Raw genomic sequence first — 21,726 nt, 5'->3', positions numbered from 1 at the left:
CCCAAACATGGGCACACACAGTCCTGACTTAACACACATCAAGTCAAGTGAATTCCACAGTGTTTCTCAAATCAGGATTTGTCCATTACATAATGGGAACCCAAGCATAACTTCTTCTTTGTACTATGACTTTAAATATGAGGGAAGTCGAGCCTTATTCTGTTTTCAGAGTGGGAAGAACACTTTTTACAACAGTGTCATAACGTCGACAATAAAATGTATATTTTCCAGTTATATTGACCATGTGAACGTCAGAGAACAGTGTGTTATTGTGAAAGTGTGTGTGCCTGTTGTGCACAGAAATAGGTCAATAGCCTATCTCTAGATCTCAATGACCACACCCTTCCCTCCCGTGACCCAATCACCACCAATAACCACTTATCACCAACATACTGTACACTGCCTTCTGAAAATATTCAGACCACTTGACTTTTCCCACATTTTGTTAAGTTACAGCCTTATTCTAAAATTTATGAAATTGTTTTTTCCTCTCATCAATCTACACACAATGACAAAGCAAAAAAAAGTGTTTTTTAATTTTTTGCAATAAATAAATACGGAAATATTACATTTACATATGTATTCAGACCCTGTACTATGGCAGCGATTGTAGCTTCGAGTCTTCTTGGGTATGTCGCTACAAGCTTGGCACACCTGTATTTGGGGAGTTTCTCCCATTCTTCTCTGCAGAACTTCTCAAGCTCTGTCAGCTTGGATGGTAGCGTCGCTGCACAGCTATTTTCAGAGATGTTCGATCAGGAATGTCTGGGCTCTGGCTGGGCCACTCAAGGATATTCAGAGACTTGTACCGAAGCCACTCATGTGTTCTCTTGGCTGTGTGCTTAACGTCGTTGTAATGCTGGAAGGTGAATCTTCGCCCCAGTCTGAGGCCCTGAGCACTCTGGAGTAGGTTTTCATCAAGGATCTCTCTGTAATTTGCTCCGTTCATCTTTGCCTCAATCCTGACTAGTCTCCCAGTCCCTGCCGCTGAAAAACATAACCACAGCATGACGCTGCCACCACCATGCTTCACCGTAGGGATGGTGCCTGGTTTCCTCCAGATGTGACGCTTGTTATTCAGGCCAAAGAGTTCAATCTTGGTTTCATCACACCAGAGAATCTTGTTTTTCATGGTCTGAGAGTCCTTTAGGTGCATTTGGCAAACTCCAAGCGGGCTGTCATGAGCCTTTTACTGAGGAGTGGCTTCTGTCTGGCCCCTCTACCATAAAGGCCTGATTGTTGGAGTGCTGCAGAGATGGTTGTCCTTCTGGAAGGTTCTCCCATCTCCACAGAGGAACTCTGGAGCTCTGTCAGAGTGACCATCGTATTCTTGGTCACCTCCCTAACCAAGGCCCTTCTCCCCCGAGTGCACAGTTTGGCCGGGCAGCCAGCTCTAGGAAGAGTCTTGGTGGTTCCAAACTTCTTCCATCTAAGAATGAAGGAGGCCACTGTGTTCTTGGGGACCTTCAATGCTGCAGAAATGTTATGGTACCCTTCCCCAGATCTGTGCCTCGACACAATCTTGTATCGGAGCTCTACGGACAATTCCTTCGACCTCATGGTTTTTGCTCTGACATGCACTGTCAACTGTGGGACCTTATATATACAGGTTTGTGCCTTTCCAAATCATGTCCAATCAATTGACTCCAATTAAGTTGAAGAAACATCAAGGATGATCAATGGAAACAGAATGCACCTGAGCTCAATTTTGAGTCTCATAGCAAAAGGTCTGAATACTTATGTAAATCAAGTATGTCTGTTTTTAAATTTTAATAAAACAATTTCTCAAAATCTGTTTTTTCACTTTGTCATTATGGGGTATTGTGTGTAGATTGATGAGAAAACATTTTTTTAAATGCATTTTAGAATAAGGCTGTAATGTCACAAAATGTTGAAAAAAGTGTTTGACTTTCCAAATACACTGTACATCAGTGGTGTAAAGTACACATGTTAGTAAAGTACACAAAAAGTACACACGTGTATGCATGTGTCTGTGCCTATGTTTGTGTTGCTTCACAGTCTTGCTTAGGGGGACAGAAAATGGTCTAATTCACACACTTATTAAGAGAACATCCCTGGTCATCCCTAATGACTCTGATCTGGCGGACTCACTCAACACAAATGCTTCGTTTGTAAGTTATGTCTGAGTGTTGGAGGGTGACCCTGGCTATCCGTGAAAAACAAAGAAAGGGATTGTGCGGTCTGGTTTGCTTAATATAAGGAATTTTTATTATTCGTACTTTAACTTTTGATACTTAAGTATATTTAAACCCAAATACTTTGAAGTTTATTCAAGTAGTATTTTACTGGGTGACTATCACTAGAGTAATTTTCTATTAAAAAAGGCATCTTTACTTTTATTCAAGTATGACTATTGGGTACTTTTTCCACCACTGCTGTACATTCCCAGTGTTTAATTTGTAACTCCAGAGGTGCAGGAACAAAATGTGGGCACGAGAGGGGGTGGGGGAGTTCTGAGAAACCGAAACGCATAAATAAAAAAGACAGAAAACAAATGCACCTTAATAAAGCGTTGCATGCATATCATCGCATTCGCGTAGTCACATAGTGCCTCTGCTGTATTGCTCTAACAGAAGTTGCACACATTGGGAAAAATGTGGCCACTTATAAACGCATAGAAATGTGGCCTTTTATAAACGTATTTCATGCAATTCTACGTCATTTTACACGACTGGAGACTTTGGCATAATCTTTTTTAATACAGCACAAATGATCGAAATGGCAGGCCACTTTGACACTGAAACTGAGATCAATAAAAATGACCTTGTCCTGAATCCATCAATAGTCTAGGTGTGGAGAGACGCATATTGTAGGCTACAATGCGGAGGAAATTGTCTTAAAAATGCTTTCCAGTTTCACTGACTCACACAATGACGTTCAGTTCACTCGCTGGTGGTGATGCGCTCGTGCCAAAAGCCTGTCTCGCTCTTGTTTTACTTGAAGAAAATATTTGGAAGTTGATCAAATATGTTGGTAGCCTACAGCATAGTCTCTTCTATATTCAGCAGGAGCCATTTGCTATCCAGTCGGTGTTTTCCCTCGATTGTATTTGAAATATTGCGAAAAGCCTGTTTTGCCTGCATGCTGTTTGTTCACTGACATATTTGCCACGCATTCCCGACTGTAGGCCATTCCTTGTTATTGGGCTACAATCCACAAGAAGCTATTTATCCTCTGCAGCTAAATGATAGGCCTTCTCGTGGTGGAGTAGGATATTCTGAATGATTTCATTCATTTCTGGACAGTAATTCTTTAACTTTGTCAAATGTATTTAAATTATTCAGGGGTGCTGTTCGAGTGGCAATGACTCTATAAGGAAATAAATGATAGTGCAACGCTGGAGGGAAGAGAGTAGCAGGCTCATGTCTATCAGAGCAGAGAGATGAGAGTAGCAGGCTCATGTCTAACAGAGCAGAGAGATGAGAGTAGCAGGCTCATGTCTATCAGAGCAGAGAGATGAGAGTAGCAGGCTCGTCTATCAGAGCAGAGAGATGAGAGTAGCAGGTGCATGTCTATCAGAGCAGAGAAATGAGAGTAGCAGGTGCATGTCTATCAGAGCAGAGATGAGAGTAGCAGGCTCATGTCTATCAGAGCAGAGAGATGAGAGTAGCAGGCTCGTCTATCAGAGCAGAGAGATGAGAGTAGCAGGCTCATGTCTATCAGAGCAGAGAGATGAGAGTAGCAGGCTCGTCTATCAGAGCAGAGAGATGAGAGTAGCAGGCTCATGTCTATCAGAGATGAGAGTAGCAGGCTCATGTCTATCAGAGCAGAGAGATGAGAGTAGCAGGCTCATGTCTATCAGAGCAGAGAGATGAGAGTAGCAGGCTCATGTCTATCAGAGCAGAGGGAAGAGAGTAGCAGGCTCATGTCTATCAGAGCAGAGAGATGAGAGTAGCAGGCTCATGTCTATCAGAGCAGAGAGATGAAAGTAACAGGCTCATGTCTATCAGAGCAGAGAGATGAGAGTAGCAGGCTCATGTCTATCAGAGCAGAGGGAAGAGAGTAGCAGGCTCATGTCTATCAGAGCAGATATGAGAGTAGCAGGCTCGTCTATCAGAGCAGAGAGATGAGAGTTGCAGGCTCATGTCTATCAGAGCAGAGATGAGAGTAGCAGGCTCATGTCTATCAGAGCAGAGAGATGAGAGTATCAGGCTCATGTCTATCAGAGCAGAGAGATGAGAGTAGCAGGCTCATGTCTATCAGAGCAGAGAGATGAGAGTAGCAGGCTCATGTCTATCAGAGCAGAGATGAGAGTAACAGGCTCGTCTATCAGAGCAGAGAGATGAGAGTAGCAGGCTCATGTCTATCAGAGCAGAGAGATGAGAGTAGCAGGCTCATGTCTATCAGAGCAGAGAGAGGAGAGTTCCAGGCTCATGTCTATCAGAGCAGAGATGAGAGTAGCAGGCTCATGTCTATCAGAGCAGAGATGAGAGTAGCAGGCTCATGTCTATTAGAGCAGAGATGAGAGTAGCAGGCTCATGTCTATCAGAGCAGAGATGAGAGTAGCAGGCTCATGTCTATCAGAGCAGAGATGAGAGTAGCAGGCTCGTCTATCAGAGCAGAGAGATGAGAGTAGCAGGCTCCTGTCTATCAGAGCAGAGATGAGAGTAGCAGGCTCATGTCTATCAGAGCAGAGAGATGAGAGTAGCAGGCTCCTGTCTATCAGAGCAGAGATGAGAGTAGCAGGCTCATGTCTATCAGAGCAGAGAGATGAGAGTAGCAGGCTCATGTCTATCAGAGCAGAGAGATGAGAGTAGCAGGCTCATGTCTATCAGAGCAGAGATGAGAGTAACAGGCTCGTCTATCAGAGCAGAGAGATGAGAGTAGCAGGCTCATGTCTATCAGAGCAGAGAGATGAGAGTAGCAGGCTCATGTCTATCAGAGCAGAGAGATGAGAGTTCCAGGCTCATGTCTATCAGAGCAGAGATGAGAGTAGCAGGCTCATGTCTATCAGAGCAGAGATGAGAGTAGCAGGCTCATGTCTATTAGAGCAGAGATGAGAGTAGCAGGCTCATGTCTATCAGAGCAGAGATGAGAGTAGCAGGCTCGTCTATCAGAGCAGAGAGATGAGAGTAGCAGGCTCCTGTCTATCAGAGCAGAGATGAGAGTAGCAGGCTCATGTCTATCAGAGCAGAGAGATGAGAGTAGCAGGCTCCTGTCTATCAGAGCAGAGATGAGAGTAGCAGGCTCATGTCTATCAGAGCAGAGATGAGAGTAGCAGGCTCATGTCTATCAGAGCAGATATGAGAGTAGCAGGCTCATGTCTATCAGAGCAGAGATGAGAGTAGCAGGCTCATGTCTATCAGAGCAGAGATGAGAGTAGCAGGCTCATGTCTATCAGAGCAGAGATGAGAGTAGCAGGCTTGTCTATCAGAGCAGAGAGATGAGAGTAGCAGGCTCATGTCTATCAGAGCAGAGAGATGAGAGTAGCAGGCTCATGTCTAACAGAGCAGAGAGATGAGAGTAGCAGGCTCATGTCTATCAGAGCAGAGGGAAGAGAGTAGCAGGCTCATGTCTATCAGAGCAGAGAGATGAGAGTCGCAGGCTCATGTCTATCAGAGCAGAGAGATGAGAGTAGCAGGCTCATGTCTATCAGAGCAGAGAGATGAGAGTAGCAGGCTCATGTCTATCAGAGCAGAGAGATGAGAGTAGCAGGCTCATGTCTATCAGAGCAGAGATGAGAGTAGCAGGCTCATGTCTATCAGAGCAGAGATGAGAGTAGCAGGCTCATGTCTATCAGAGCAGAGATGAGAGTAGCAGGCTCGTCTATCAGAGCAGAGAGATGAGAGTAGCAGGCTCATGTCTATCAGAGCAGCGAGATGAGAGTAGCAGGCTCATGTCTATCAGAGCAGAGATGAGAGTAGCAGGCTCCTGTCTATCAGAGCAGAGATGAGAGTAGCAGGCTCATGTCTATCAGAGCAGAGATGAGAGTAGCAGGCTCATGTCTATCAGAGCAGAGATGAGAGTAGCAGGCTCATGTCTATCAGAGCAGATATGAGAGTAGCAGGCTCATGTCTATCAGAGCAGAGATGAGAGTAGCAGGCTCATGTCTATCAGAGCAGAGATGAGAGTAGCAGGCTCATGTCTATCAGAGCAGAGATGAGAGTAGCAGGCTTGTCTATCAGAGCAGAGAGATGAGAGTAGCAGGCTCATGTCTATCAGAGCAGAGAGATGAGAGTAGCAGGCTCATGTCTAACAGAGCAGAGAGATGAGAGTAGCAGGCTCATGTCTATCAGAGCAGAGGGAAGAGAGTAGCAGGCTCATGTCTATCAGAGCAGAGAGATGAGAGTAGCAGGCTCATGTCTATCAGAGCAGAGAGATGAGAGTAGCAGGCTCATGTCTATCAGAGCAGAGGGATGAGAGTAGCAGGCTCATGTCTATCAGAGCAGAGAGATGAGAGTAGCAGGCTCATGTCTATCAGAGCAGAGATGAGAGTAGCAGGCTCATGTCTATCAGAGCAGAGAGATGAGAGTAGCAGGCTCATGTCTATCAGAGCAGAGATGAGAGTAGCAGGCTCGTCTATCAGAGCAGAGAGATGAGAGTAGCAGGCTCATGTCTATCAGAGCAGCGAGATGAGAGTAGCAGGCTCATGTCTATCAGAGCAGAGATGAGAGTAGCAGGCTCCTGTCTATCAGAGCAGAGATGAGAGTAGCAGGCTCGTCTATCAGAGCAGAGAGATGAGAGTAGCAGGCTCATGTCTATCAGAGCAGAGGGATGAGAGTAGCAGGTGCATGTCTATCAGAGCAGAGAGATGAGAGTAGCAGGTGCATGTCTATCAGAGCAGAGATGAGAGTAGCAGGCTCATGTCTATCAGAGCAGAGAGATGAGAGTAGCAGGCTCGTCTATCAGAGCAGAGAGATGAGAGTAGCAGGCTCGTCTATCAGAGCAGAGAGATGAGAGTAGCAGGCTCATGTCTTTCAGAGATGAGAGTAGCAGGCTCATGTCTATCAGAGTAGAGAGATGAGAGTAGCAGGCTCGTCTATCAGAGCAGAGAGATGAGAGTAGCAGGCTCATGTCTATCAGAGATGAGAGTAGCAGGCTCATGTCTATCAGAGCAGAGAGATGAGAGTAGCAGGCTCATGTCTATCAGAGCAGAGAGATGAGAGTAGCAGGCTCATGTCTATCAGAGCAGAGGGAAGAGAGTAGCAGGCTCATGTCTATCAGAGCAGAGAGATGAGAGTAGCAGGCTCATGTCTATCAGAGCAGAGAGATGAGAGTAGCAGGCTCATGTCTATCAGAGCAGAGGGAAGAGAGTAGCAGGCTCATGTCTATCAGAGCAGAGATGAGAGTAGCAGGCTCGTCTATCAGAGCAGAGAGATGAGAGTTGCAGGCTCATGTCTATCAGAGCAGAGATGAGAGTAGCAGGCTCATGTCTATCAGAGCAGAGAGATGAGAGTATCAGGCTCATGTCTATCAGAGCAGAGAGATGAGAGTAGCAGGCTCATGTCTATCAGAGCAGAGAGATGAGAGTAGCAGGCTCATGTCTATCAGAGCAGAGAGATGAGAGTAGCAGGCTCATGTCTATCAGAGCAGAGAGATGAGAGTTCCAGGCTCATGTCTATCAGAGCAGAGATGAGAGTAGCAGGCTCATGTCTATCAGAGCAGAGATGAGAGTAGCAGGCTCATGTCTATCAGAGCAGAGATGAGAGTAGCAGGCTCATGTCTATCAGAGCAGAGATGAGAGTAGCAGGCTTGTCTATCAGAGCAGAGAGATGAGAGTAGCAGGCTCATGTCTATCAGAGCAGAGAGATGAGAGTAGCAGGCTCATGTCTAACAGAGCAGAGAGATGAGAGTAGCAGGCTCATGTCTATCAGAGCAGAGGGAAGAGAGTAGCAGGCTCATGTCTATCAGAGCAGAGAGATGAGAGTAGCAGGCTCATGTCTATCAGAGCAGAGAGATGAGAGTAGCAGGCTCATGTCTATCAGAGCAGAGAGATGAGAGTAGCAGGCTCATGTCTATCAGAGCAGAGAGATGAGAGTAGCAGGCTCATGTCTATCAGAGCAGAGATGAGAGTAGCAGGCTCATGTCTATCAGAGCAGAGAGATGAGAGTAGCAGGCTCATGTCTATCAGAGCAGAGATGAGAGTAGCAGGCTCGTCTATCAGAGCAGAGAGATGAGAGTAGCAGGCTCATGTCTATCAGAGCAGCGAGATGAGAGTAGCAGGCTCATGTCTATCAGAGCAGAGATGAGAGTAGCAGGCTCCTGTCTATCAGAGCAGAGATGAGAGTAGCAGGCTCGTCTATCAGAGCAGAGAGATGAGAGTAGCAGGCTCATGTCTATCAGAGCAGAGAGATGAGAGTAGCAGGTGCATGTCTATCAGAGCAGAGAGATGAGAGTAGCAGGTGCATGTCTATCAGAGCAGAGATGAGAGTAGCAGGCTCATGTCTATCAGAGCAGAGAGATGAGAGTAGCAGGCTCGTCTATCAGAGCAGAGAGATGAGAGTAGCAGGCTCGTCTATCAGAGCAGAGAGATGAGAGTAGCAGGCTCATGTCTTTCAGAGATGAGAGTAGCAGGCTCATGTCTATCAGAGTAGAGAGATGAGAGTAGCAGGCTCGTCTATCAGAGCAGAGAGATGAGAGTAGCAGGCTCATGTCTATCAGAGATGAGAGTAGCAGGCTCATGTCTATCAGAGCAGAGAGATGAGAGTAGCAGGCTCATGTCTATCAGAGCAGAGAGATGAGAGTAGCAGGCTCATGTCTATCAGAGCAGAGGGAAGAGAGTAGCAGGCTCATGTCTATCAGAGCAGAGAGATGAGAGTAGCAGGCTCATGTCTATCAGAGCAGAGAGATGAGAGTAGCAGGCTCATGTCTATCAGAGCAGAGGGAAGAGAGTAGCAGGCTCATGTCTATCAGAGCAGAGATGAGAGTAGCAGGCTCGTCTATCAGAGCAGAGAGATGAGAGTTGCAGGCTCATGTCTATCAGAGCAGAGATGAGAGTAGCAGGCTCATGTCTATCAGAGCAGAGAGATGAGAGTAGCAGGCTCATGTCTATCAGAGCAGAGAGATGAGAGTAGCAGGCTCATGTCTATCAGAGCAGAGAGATGAGAGTTCCAGGCTCATGTCTATCAGAGCAGAGATGAGAGTAGCAGGCTCATGTCTATCAGAGCAGAGATGAGAGTAGCAGGCTCATGTCTATCAGAGCAGAGATGAGAGTAGCAGGCTCATGTCTATCAGAGCAGAGATGAGAGTAGCAGGCTCGTCTATCAGAGCAGAGAGATGAGAGTAGCAGGCTCCTGTCTATCAGAGCAGAGATGAGAGTAGCAGGCTCATGTCTATCAGAGCAGAGAGAGGAGAGTAGCAGGCTCCTGTCTATCAGAGCAGAGATGAGAGTAGCAGGCTCATGTCTATCAGAGCAGAGATGAGAGTATCAGGCTCATGTCTATCAGAGCAGAGATGAGAGTAGCAGGCTCATGTCTATCAGAGCAGAGATGAGAGTAGCAGGCTCATGTCTATCAGAGCAGAGATGAGAGTAGCAGGCTCATGTCTATCAGAGCAGAGAGATGAGAGTAGCAGGCTCATGTCTATCAGAGCAGAGATGAGAGTAGCAGGCTCATGTCTATCAGAGCAGAGATGAGAGTAGCAGGCTCGTCTATCAGAGCAGAGAGATGAGAGTAGCAGGCTCATGTCTATCAGAGCAGAGAGATGAGAGTAGCAGGCTCGTCTATCAGAGCAGAGAGATGAGAGTAGCAGGCTCCTGTCTATCAGAGCAGAGATGAGAGTTCCAGGCTCATGTCTATCAGAGCAGAGATGAGAGTAGCAGGCTCATGTCTATCAGAGCAGAGATGAGAGTAGCAGGCTCATGTCTATCAGAGCAGAGATGAGAGTAGCAGGCTCGTCTATCAGAGCAGAGAGATGAGAGTAGCAGGCTCATGTCTATCAGAGCAGAGATGAGAGTAGCAGGCTCATGTCTATCAGAGCAGAGATGAGAGTAGCAGGCTCATGTCTATCAGAGCAGAGATGAGAGTAGCAGGCTCATGTCTATCAGAGCAGAGAGATGAGAGTAGCAGGCTCATGTCTATCAGAGCAGAGATGAGAGTAGCAGGCTCATGTCTATCAGAGCAGAGAGATGAGAGTAGCAGGCTCATGTCTATCAGAGCAGAGATGAGAGTAGCAGGCTCATGTCTATCAGAGCAGAGAGATGAGAGTAGCAGGCTCATGTCTATCAGAGCAGAGAGATGAGAGTAGCAGGCTCATGTCTATCAGAGCAGAGAGATGAGAGTAGCAGGCTCCTGTCTATCAGAGCAGAGAGATCTTAGAAAGTTAATCTCATTCTATTTACTTGAGAGATACAGGCGTGCTTCTCACACAGCCACGGTCACTAGTTGGTCTCACACATACAGTAGGTTACAATGTTGTGCAAACCATAAACTCGAGCTGGACCAACCCCAATCAGCTGTTAGAATATAGGCCCAGGCTGAAAATCTACTTTTTCACATTGTTTTTTTTGTGGGGGCAGGAGAATTAACGAAGAGGCAACTCTAATGAACTTTGATTGCTTTTATTAGAATTTGTACATTGAAAATAATTGTTCATGCCATGAGAGTAACCGGATCTGACCAAATACACGTAGGTTCCGGAACAAAATTTGTCTCAAATTAAGCATTGTACATGCCAAACGAACACATGACCACACACACAAAGTTGTCATTCTGACTCTAGTATAACAGTTCCACTGTTTTATTGTTCATCTTCATAGATAATGCTCTATTACTTTACTGATATACAGTACATATAATCTTATCACGGGGCAGCACACAGGCATTAACACTCAGTCTTATGAATTTCCATGTGGCCTTATTTCATAAGTTCTGTCAGCCAATGGTTGAGGAGTTAAGACAGTCTGTATTGTGATTGGACAGAATCGTACAGTAAAGTGTTTGACCTTTAGAAAAAGTACAATCTCCTAGTTACAAGACTCCATCGGTGTGCTTCTTTAGACTACATTAATAAGAGTGGTATGACATCATAAAAGTGCAATGAGGCACTTTAACTCACCAACTGTGAGTGAGGATTTGCATAATCATCTACAGCAGGTTTTCCTGAGTAGTAAATCATTCCATATTATAAACTGGGTGGTTTGAGCCCTGAATGCTGATTGGCTGAAAGCTGTGGTATATTAGACTGTATACCATGGGTATGACAAAAAAAAAAGGAAGTTTTTACTGTTCTGATTACATTGGTAAGCAGTTTATAATAATAATAATAATAATAATAAGGTACCTTGGGGGTTTGCGGTATATGGTCAATATACCCCGGCTAATTGCTGTATCCAGGCACTCCGCGTAGCCGTGGTATGTTGACCATATACCACACCTCGGGCCTTATTGCTCAATTAAGACACTTTGGTGGCTGGACTGCATCCGTACTAAAGTGACAGCATAAAATATACATTTGACAAATATACCGAGAAAAGGATGACATTGAAAGAAGATAGACTAAAGTAATGACAAAAACAAAACAGGAAGCTCTTTTCTTTTAAACACAGAGTCAAGTGAAAACTCCGTCTTAAGTTAGCTCCGTCTCCACCTACAGAAGCAGGAAGCCCAAATTTGGCCGTGGGCCCTGACACTCAGCGGTCCATAGTCAACAGGACAGAGTGTTGTCCCCAAGTGCTGACCTAAGGTCAGTTTTGAGTTTTCCCTGTATTGGTTAAGGTTTGTTGTAGGCGAGAATAATCTGACCCTAGATGCTCCCATGGGGTCACAGGGTTATAGGTAAGGTCAGAGGTCACCACAGCACAGGGAAGTCCTCTCTGCTGAACCTGGGGTTCTTCCGCTGCTCCCAGTATATATTAGAGCTCAGCCACGTGTCATCCTTTGATTTCCTGATAAATAAACAAAACAATAGTCACACAACACATATGTCATAATGCGCCCAGGGAGGCAGGTAGCCTAGCGGTTAACAACATTGGGCCAGTAACCGAAAGTTCATTGGTTCGAATCCCTGAGACAACTAAGTGAAAACTCAGTCAATGTGCCCTTGAACAAGGCACTTAACCCTAATTAAGACAGTCTGTAAATCGCTCTGGATAAGAGAGTCTGGTAAATTACTCAAATGTAAAAATGATAACTGTATAACCCTAACCCCCAGTACAACCTAAAAAGTAAAATTGAAATCTCCTGAATCCACTGAGAACAACTGTTAATGGTGTTGTTTTGACCAGTCAGACACTGAGGCTAATGGAGTGCTATACACACCAGTGACAGTGTGGTAAGTTCTATAGACAGACGCCATTCCGTCAGACCTTTTCCATATTGTATAGGATACTATGCAGCTAAGAAGGAAGACTGACTTGTTCTGTGTTCGAGGCCAAATGTGCGACCAATGAACTCCCTTGTCTGCTAAAGTCAGACAGAAAGAGACACACACGGTTGCGTACTTGAAGAAGCGTGGTTTGTGTGTCACATTGTTCTCCTCCAGGACTTTCCTCCTCCCCCTCTGGAGCTCCTCTATCCTCCGTTTCTGCTCCTCAGCCCCCTCAACGTTCCCTTCTTCCAAACACCTGAAAGAGCATGAGTGAGTGAGTGAGTGAGTGAGTGAAGAGCGAGAGAGAGAGAGAGCATGAGAAAAAGCATGAGAAAGATCATGAGAGAGATAGTCCCGGGTGTGTCGTACCTCTGGTCGAGCCGGAAGCGTGTGTCTGTGGGGGGTAGGAGGGGCTTCAGGGCGGCGTCAAGCTCATTCAGCTCTACAGCAAACTGAGTGAAGCCATAGTACTGGTCCTGGTCCACAGGCATGGGGTCTACACAAACACACACACACTATAATATTACACAAAAAAATGTCAACTCTTATGGCCAGGACAACATATCAAGGACAACATATCAAGCTATAATATTTACTGTAGGGTTGAGTTTTGATGGACAGTCCAAAGAGCCAGTCACTCACTTGCTCTCCAGATGCAAATAGCAGAAGGTGGGACTCCTTGGTACACGCCCTCGTGCCATTTGCCAAAGAAGGAGTGGATGACACGCCCCCCTGTGTCCGTGACCATGCCCTCTATCTCGTTAACCGTTGAGCTCCACGATCTCGCCTGTGGGTTAAATACGCAAAACGTATTAATAATAAACTAATTAATTAACAAACCAAGGACACAAAATGTCAGGTCAATTTGAAACTGTCAAACTCTGTTAAATCATGTTATAAATGATTTAATAAAAAGTCTTCTATTCTATATCTAACACATGAATCCATCCACCACTCATCAGCTTTCCAAGAAAAAATGTCTCCAGGATGCTGTTCCTCCTGTCCCTCAGCAGATGGTGCTGTTACACCTAGGGGTTCATATGTGTTGCCCAATTAACATGTTAGGTTACGTCTCAAATAAGCCCCTATTCCCTATAGAGCGCACTACTCTTGACCAGAGCCCTATGGGTAGTAGTGCATTATATACGAAATAGGGTTCCATTTGGGACACAACCTCAGTGTAGCTGTGTGCACACAGGTATGGGCTTCACTGTATATAGTCCCTCTCCTCACCTTGACGAAAGTCACTTTACACTGGCAGTCGTCACTGCTGGTGTTTTTGATTGACATCTCTCCGTAGTGTTCTATCCAGCGCTGGCCACTCAGGATGTTGTGGATGCAGGAAGTTACCTTGTTCCACTCATAGTGGTCCCCAAACCTGAGGATGACAAACACACCTGTCACGTGACACCACCCACCCCTCTTTCACATCACACGACACCAGACCTGTCACATCACACGACACCAGACCTGTCACGCCACACGATACCAGACCTGTCACATCCCACGACACCAGACCTGTCACACAACCCTTTACCACGCCACCACCCCACTCTCTTCTGCATGAAAGCAGTTATTTGATGCACACACACGTCCGTAGCAGTGGAGGCTGCTGAAGGGAGGACGGCTCATAATAATGTCTGGAATGGAGTCAATGGAATGGTATCAACCACATGGAAACCACATCTTTGATACCATTCCATTTACTCCATTCCAGACATTATTACGAAGCGTCCTCCCCTCAGCAGCCTCCACTGGTGCACACCTCCACTGGTGCACACCTCCACTGGTGCGCACGCCCCCCCCCCCCCCCCCACACACACACACACACACACACACACACACACACACACACACACACACACACACACACACACACACACAAACTCTATAGATCAAAGAGACTCACGCTGGCAGGGTCACATGAGTGGTTCCAATGCGAACAATCTCCATGGATTTCCCCCAGAACTTATTCTTCCACTGGACATCTGAGAGGGAGACAGAGAGGAGGCAGACAGATGTAAGTAGGTCGGTGGGGGAGGTAACCCTCACAGTAACAATCCCAAATAGAGCAAAAAGGTGGTGAAATGTTTACCTTGCCAAAAAGTGAAGTTGTTAGAGTCACAGTGACATGCTGACACAGGTGGGTGATGGCTCACCTAAGGACAGGGGGTACAAAGTAACTGACAATGTAATGACAGTCATCCTACACAATGGTTGTGTCCTCAATAGCACCCTATATAGTGCAGTCATTTTGACAAGAACACTGTGGCTCCTGGTCAAAGGTTGTAGACTGAATGGGAATAGGTTGTAATTTGGAACAGAAAATTAATTAGCCCAGTGGTTCTTGGTTTACTGTATGCGAGTGACGTTAACTTGTTCCTGTTTACCTGTTCTGCTATGAACCGGAAACCCTTGTCAGGTCTGTCACACTCGTAGGTCTCTCCTAGGACGGGGTTAAAGGGTTTACTTCCTGCCCGGTGGTAACTGGAGGCGTACGCAGACACCGCAAACGTCGCCACATACACCTGCACAGGAGACACAGTGAGAGTGAGTGAGGGAGAGAGAGAGAAAGAGGTGTGTTACTCACCATGTGCAGGTAGAGGTTGTGATGGTGTGTGGATTCTCACAATGCATCATAAGAATCCTGTTGTGAGTATGTTTCAATTCTCTCACCATGCGCTGCAAGGGACTGTGTGTGTGTGTGTGTGTGTGTGTGTGCATTATGTTTGCGAGTGCATGTGTACCTGCATCCTATACCCTCACCATTCTCTGGTACGGGTCCTGTGTGTGGTTCGCTGTATCCAGCAGCTCAGAGTACTCCACCTCCTCACACAGTCTCTGTAGTGTGTTGAGAGGCTCGTTGAGCTGAACAGGCATGGCTACCTTGGACAGGTCCTTCCCTATGTTGTTCTTGAGGATGTTCCATAGACTGACACTGCTGCTGCTGGGCTGAGGGGAGGGGAGGGTAGTCCGCCTGCGGGCCACCTGAACACCACTTCCTCCTGAGCCTGCTGGGGGAGAGAGAGGGGGTAGAGGTGCTGGTCTTAAAATTGATGTACATAGGAAACTGGACAGACATTTGCTCACTCATACAAATCGTTATGCTCGTCATGAAAATACTCATACAAACCCGCGCGCGCGCACACACACACACACACACACACACACACACACACACACACACACACACACACACACACACACACACACACACTCACACTCACACTCACACTCACACTCACACTCACACTCACACACGAGTGGGATACCTGAGTCATGTCTCTCGCTTCCTCTCTCATTGCTGTAGCCGTTGTCCATGGAAAGGCTGTCGCTGACGTCGCTGATATACGAGTCATCATCAGAGGCCTGGAGACAGAAAATGTATATAAATTGACACAGGGTCAGATTATTGATAACCTCCCTAATGGATTTGGTTGGCATTGGGGTTGGGTAATCTGCTCCCAGATCTGTGGTTAGGGCTCACCTCGTTCTCAGAGGAGCTGGAGGTCAGCTGGTACTCCTGAGCATCAAAGAACTCGGACATGGACTCAGGGATGGACGCTCGACTCTCATTGGACACCTGGTGGACAAGGGGGCGGGATCCATCTGGGAGATCCTGATTGGGTTTAGGTTTAGGTCAGTCCCAATGGCATGTTTGGTATATAAACACAATCTCTGGAAATCAACTTGACTCTCACACCTTGCTCACTGAGCCATAGTCAGTCTTGAGGCCCATGACCTGTGCTGGAGGAGGAGCCTTCAGGTCAATAGTGTGTCTCACTCTGTCTCTCTCTGCTGACAGAGAACTATAGGATGACCGCAGAGTGGAGTGAACTAGAGAGGGAGACAGAGAGGAAGAAAGAGGGTGGTTTGGGGGAGGGGTGGAGAGGGTTGTGTGTGTGGGAGAGAGTGACAGAGTGTTAACCACCATACCCAGCCTTCCTCTGGAAACTCTAAAATACCTAATATTGAACCAGGGGGCCGATCTGAAACCAGGGACTCACTGTTGTTAGCGAGCCTGCAGAAGTCCTCCTGGAGGCGGTTGGCATCAGTAGGTGAGTCTGGGGAGTCCAGGAAAGCAAAGGCCTCCTGGATGTTGGCTTCAACAGTAGAGAGATTTGGGTGGGAGGTATGGAGATGAGGAGAGGCAGGTGGGGAGACACAGCCAGGAACCTGGTGTGAGCCGAGAGAAAAATCCAGGTTAAAGACAATTACAGGTGGGGGATTCATTTGGCGTCACACTGTACACAGAAAACTTCTTTAAACAACAGTTGACATGTATGTACACTCCCCTACTTATTTGTAGCCAACATAAATTGCAGGCCTATGTAACACACACATAACTACATGACCAAAAGTAAACTCAGCAAAAAAAGAAATGTCCCTTTTTCAGGACCCTGTCTTTCAAAGATAATTCGTAAAAATCCAAATAACTTCACAGATCTTCATTGTAAAGGTTTAAACACTGTTTCCCATGCTTGTTCAATGAACCATAAACAATTAATGAACATGCACCTGTGGAACGGTTGTTAAGACACTAACAGCTTACAGACGGTAGGCAATTAAGGTCACAGTTATGAAAACTTATGACACTAAAGAGGCCTTTCCCAGGGTCCCTGCTCAGCTGCGTGAATGTGCCTTAGGCATGCTGCAAGGAGGCATGAGGACTGCAGATGTGACCAGGCAATAAATTGCAATGTCCGTACAGGGAGACGCCTAAGACAGTGCTACAGGGAGACAGGACGGACAGCTGATTGTCCTCGCAGTGGCAGACCACATGTAACAACACCTGCACAGGATCGGTACATCCAAACATCACACCTGCGGGACAGGTACAGGATGGCAACAACAACTGCCCAAGTTACACCAGGAACGCACAATCCCTTCATCAATGCTCAGACTTTCCACAATAGGCTGAGAGAGGCAGGTCCTCACTAGACGTCACCGGCAACAACGTCGCCTATGGGCACAAACCCATCGTCGCTGGACCAGACAGGACTGGCAAAAAGTGCTCTTCACTGACAAGTCCCGGTTTTGTTTCACCAGGGGTGATGGTCAGATTCGCGTTTATTGTCGAAGGAATGAGCATTACACGAGGCCTGTACTCTGGAGCGGGATAGATTTGGAGGTGGAGGGTCTGTCATGGTCTGGGGCGGTGTGTCACAGCATCATCGGACTGAGCTTGTTGTCATTACAGGCAAACTCAACGCTGTGCGTTACAGGGAAGACATCCTCCTCCCTCATGTTACCCTTCCTGCAGGCTCATCCTGACATGACCCTCCAGCATGACAATGCCACCAGCCATACTGCTCGTTCTGTGCGTGATTTCCTGCAAGACAGGAATGTCAGTGTTCAGTCATGGCCAAGCGAAAAGCCCGGATCTCAATCCCATTGAGCATGTCTGGGACCTGTTGGATCGGAGGGTGAGGGCTAGGGCCATTCCCCCCAGAAATGTCTGGGAACTTACAGGTGGTGTAACATCTCACTGCAAGAACTGGCAAATCTGGTGCAGTCCATGAGGAGGAGATGCTCTGCAGTACTTAATGCAGCTGGTGGCTACAGCAGATAGTGACTTACTTTTGATTTTGACCCCCTTTGTTCAGGGACACATTATTTCTGTTAGTCACATGTCTGTGGAACTAGTTCAGTTTATGTCTCAGTTGTTGAATCTTATGTTCATACAAATATTTACACATGTTAAGCTTGCTGAAAATGAATGCAGTTGACAGTGGGAGGATGTTTCTGTTTTGCTGAGTTTATGTAGACACCTGCTTGTCGAACATCTCATTCCAAAATCATGGGTATTAATATTGAGTTGGTCCCCCCTTTGCTGCTATAACAGCCTCCACTCTTCTGGGAAGGCTTTCCACTAGATGTTGGAACATTTCTGCAGGGACTTGCTTCCATTCAACCACAAGAGCATTAGTGAGGTTGGGCACTGATGTTGGGTGATTAGGCCTGGCTTGCAGTCGGCGATCCAATTCATCCCGAAGGTATTCGATGGAGTTGAGGTCAGGGCTCTGTGGAGGCCAGTCAAGTTCTTCCACACCGATTTCGACAAACCATTTCTCTATGGACCACGCTTTGTGCATGGGGGCATTGTCATGCTGAAACAGGCATGGGTCTTTCCTAAACGGTTGCCACAAAGTTGGAAGCACAGAATTGTCTAGAATGTAATTGTATACTGTAGTAGCATTAAGATTTCCCTTCACTGGAAATAAGGGGCCCAAACCATGAAAAACAGCCCCAGACTATTATTCCTCCTCCACCAAACTTTCCAGTTCCCATTATGCATTGGGGCAGGTCGCGGTTTTCCTGGCATCGGCCAAACCCAGATTTGTCTGTCGGGCTGCCAGATGGTGAAGCATGATTCATCATTCCAGAGAATGCGTTTCCACTGCTCCTGGGTCCAATGGCGGCGAGATTTACACCAGCCGATGGGTGCATTGCGCATGGTGATCTTAGGCATGTGTGTGGCTGCTTGGCCATGGAAACCCATTTCATGAAGCTCCGGATGATATTATTGTGCTGACGTTGCTTCCAGAGGCAGTTTGGAACTCGGTAGTGAGTGTTGCAACTGAGGACAGACCATTTTTATGCTCTACGCACTTCAGCACTCCGTTCGTGAGCTTGTGTGGCCTACCACTTCGCGGCTGAGCCGAGATGTTTCCACTTCGCAATAACAGCACTTACAGTTGATCGGGCCAGCTCTAGCAGGACAATTTGAAGAACTGACTTGTTGGAAAGGTGGCACCCTATGACAGTGCCACATTGAAAGTCACTGAGCTCTCAGTAAGGCCATTCTACTGACAATTTTTGTTTATGGAGATTGCATGCCTGTGTATTCGGTTTTATACACCTGTCATTAACGTGTATGGCTGAAATAGCAAACACTCATTTGAAGGGGTGTCCACATACTTTTGTATATATAGTGTATATCCTGCCACAGTATTACAAACTCCATAAGACAGTATTACAGTAGTAGTCGTCAATGCAACACTTCTCTCCAGTGGTCGTAGGTGTGACATGGACCGGTAGCAGGTATTGCTTTGAGAGAAAATAAAACAGTGTGTACCTGTAGCGTGGCTATGATATCTTTTTTGGTATCTTTGGTATTTTTTGAACGCCACTTCCTGGGACCCCTCTTCTCCTTCTTGGGAATGTCGTATGTTGAGGCCTGGTGTCCCAGAGAGGGTAACAGAGAGAGGGAAGGGACAGACAACTATTACCATAGAGAGAAAACGTAGAGGTTAGTGTTAAAGTCTTGTGGTAAATTGAGATGTGCATACCTGCAGTGTACTGATAGCAGGGGCAGAGTAAGAGGAAGTGTAGAGTAGGTCAGGGTTATAGGTTGTGTTACCATGAGGCTGATGGCGGGGGCAGAGGAAGTGTAGTGTAGGTCAGGGTTATAGGTTGTGTTACCATGAGGCTGATGGCGGGGGCAGAGGAAGTGTAGTGTAGGTCAGGGTTATAGGTCGTGTTACCATGAGGCTGATGGCTGGGGCAGAGGAAGTGTAGTGTAGGTCAGGGTTATAGGTCGTGTTACCATGAGGCTGATGGCTGGGGCAGAGGAAGTGTAGTGTAGGTCAGGGTTATAGGTCGTGTTACCTTGAGGCTGATGATGGGGGCAGAGGAAGTGTAGTGTAGGTCAGGGTTATAGGTCGTGTTACCATGAGGCTGATGGCTAGGGGCAGAGGAAGTGTAGTGTAGGTCAGGGTTATAGGTTGTGTTACCATGAGGCTGATGGCGGGGGGAGAGGAAGTGTAGTGTAGGTCAGGGTTATAGGTCGTGTTACCATGAGGCTGATGGCTGGGGCAGAGGAAGTGTAGTGTAGGTCAGGGTTATAGGTCATGTTACCTTGAGGCTGATGATGGGGCAGAGGAAGTGTAGTGTAGGTCAGGGTTATAGGTCGTGTTACCATGAGGCTGATGGCTAGGGGCAGAGGAAGTGTAGTGTAGGTCAGGGTTATAGGTTGTGTTACCATGAGGCTGATGGCTGGGGCAGAGGAAGTGTAGTGTAGGTCAGGGTTATAGGTCGTGTTACCATGAGGCTGATGACGAGGGCAGAGGAAGTGTAGTGTAGGTCAGGGTTATAGGTCGTGTTACCATGAGGCTGATGGCTGGGGCAGAGGAAGTGTTTCGTAGGTCAGGGTTATAGGTCGTGTTACCATGAGGCTGATAGCGGGGGCAGAGGAAGTGTAGTGTAGGTCAGGGTTATAGGTTGTTTTACCATGAGGCTGATGGCTGGGGCAGAGGAAGTGTTTTGTAGGTCAGGGTTATAGGTTGTGTTGCCATGAGGCTGATGGCTGGGGCAGAGGAAGTGTAGGTCAGGGTTATAGGTCGTGTTACCATGAGGCTGATGGCTGGGGCAGAGGAAGTGTTTCGTAGGTCAGGGTTATAGGTTGTGTTACCATGAGGCTGATAGCGGGGGCAGAGGAAGTGTAGTGTAGGTCAGGGTTATAGGTTGTTTTACCATGAGGCTGATGGCTGGGGCAGAGGAAGTGTTTTGTAGGTCAGGGTTATAGGTTGTGTTGCCATGAGGCTGATGGCTGGGGCAGAGGAAGTGTAGGTCAGGGTTATAGGTCGTGTTACCATGAGGCTGATGGCTGGGGCAGAGGAAGTGTTTCGTAGGTCAGGGTTATAGGTTGTGTTACCATGAGGCTGATAGCGGGGGCAGAGGAAGTGTAGTGTAGGTCAGGGTTATAGGTTGTGTTACCATGAGGCTGATGGCTGGGGCAGAGGAAGTGTAGGTCAGGGTTATAGGTCGTGTTACCATGAGGCTGATGGCTGGGGCAGAGGAAGTGTTTTGTAGGTCGGGGTTATAGGTTGTGTTGCCATGAGGCTGATGGCTGGGGCAGAGGAAGTGTAGTGTAGGTCAGGGTTATAGGTCGTGTTACCATGAGGCTGATGGCAGGGGCAGAGGAATGTATTTTGTAGGTCAGGGTTATAGGTTGTGTTACCATGAGGCTGATGGCTGGGGCAGAGGAAGTGTAGGTCAGAGTTATAGGTCGTGTTACCATGAGGCTGATGGCTGGGGCAGAGGAAGTGTAGGTCAGGGTTATAGGTTGTGTTACCATGAGGCTGATGGCTGGGGCAGAGGAAGTGTAGGTCAGGGTTATAGGTTGTGTTACCATGAGGCTGATGGCTGGGGCAGAGGAAGTGTAGGTCAGGGTTATAGGTCGTGTTACCATGAGGCTGATGGCTGGGGCAGAGGAAGTGTAGGTCAGGGTTATAGGTCGTGTTACCATGAGGCTGATGGCGGGGGCAGAGGAAGTGTAGGTCAAAGTTATAGTTTAAAGCTGCACTATGTAACATTTTAGGTGACCCAACCAAACATAGAAGTGTGTGTTATATATCTATCATTCTCATTGAAAGCAAGTCTAAGAAGCTGTGGATATGTTCTATATGCACTATTTCTATGCTTCCCATTCATAAGTTTTGTTTTTGCGTCTTTTAC

The 21,726-nt window shown here is 47.0% G+C and overlaps 1 protein-coding gene across 3 annotated transcripts in view; it reads right to left on the bottom strand.

Annotated features, from left to right (window-relative positions):
• Positions 1-10,503: 10,503 nt before the first annotated feature.
• Positions 10,504-21,726, bottom strand: part of LOC139555119 (oxysterol-binding protein-related protein 3-like) — a 40,479-nt gene continuing 29,256 nt past the window's right edge. Inside the window, exons 9-22 of one of the 3 annotated variants that reach the window (XM_071368619.1) lie at positions 19,346-19,447; positions 16,275-16,443; positions 15,971-16,104; positions 15,755-15,886; positions 15,540-15,636; positions 15,034-15,281; positions 14,658-14,795; positions 14,363-14,426; positions 14,177-14,255; positions 13,501-13,645; positions 12,910-13,054; positions 12,637-12,763; positions 12,401-12,523; positions 10,504-11,845 (exon numbers count right to left, since the gene is read on the bottom strand). In XM_071368619.1, the coding sequence (XP_071224720.1) occupies positions 11,749-11,845; positions 12,401-12,523; positions 12,637-12,763; positions 12,910-13,054; positions 13,501-13,645; positions 14,177-14,255; positions 14,363-14,426; positions 14,658-14,795; positions 15,034-15,281; positions 15,540-15,636; positions 15,755-15,886; positions 15,971-16,104; positions 16,275-16,443; positions 19,346-19,447 (1,800 nt within the window). In that variant the 3' untranslated portion in view covers positions 10,504-11,748. The remainder of the gene's footprint in view (positions 11,846-12,400; positions 12,524-12,636; positions 12,764-12,909; positions 13,055-13,500; positions 13,646-14,176; positions 14,256-14,362; positions 14,427-14,657; positions 14,796-15,033; positions 15,282-15,539; positions 15,637-15,754; positions 15,887-15,970; positions 16,105-16,274; positions 16,444-19,345; positions 19,448-21,726) is intronic. The other 2 variants (XM_071368620.1, XM_071368622.1) reach the window with 2 other exon arrangements.

This window comes from Salvelinus alpinus, chromosome 26, assembly GCF_045679555.1.
Source record: "Salvelinus alpinus chromosome 26, SLU_Salpinus.1, whole genome shotgun sequence".
NCBI lineage: Eukaryota > Metazoa > Chordata > Actinopteri > Salmoniformes > Salmonidae > Salvelinus > Salvelinus alpinus.
This window is presented reverse-complemented; position numbering and strand designations above follow the sequence as displayed.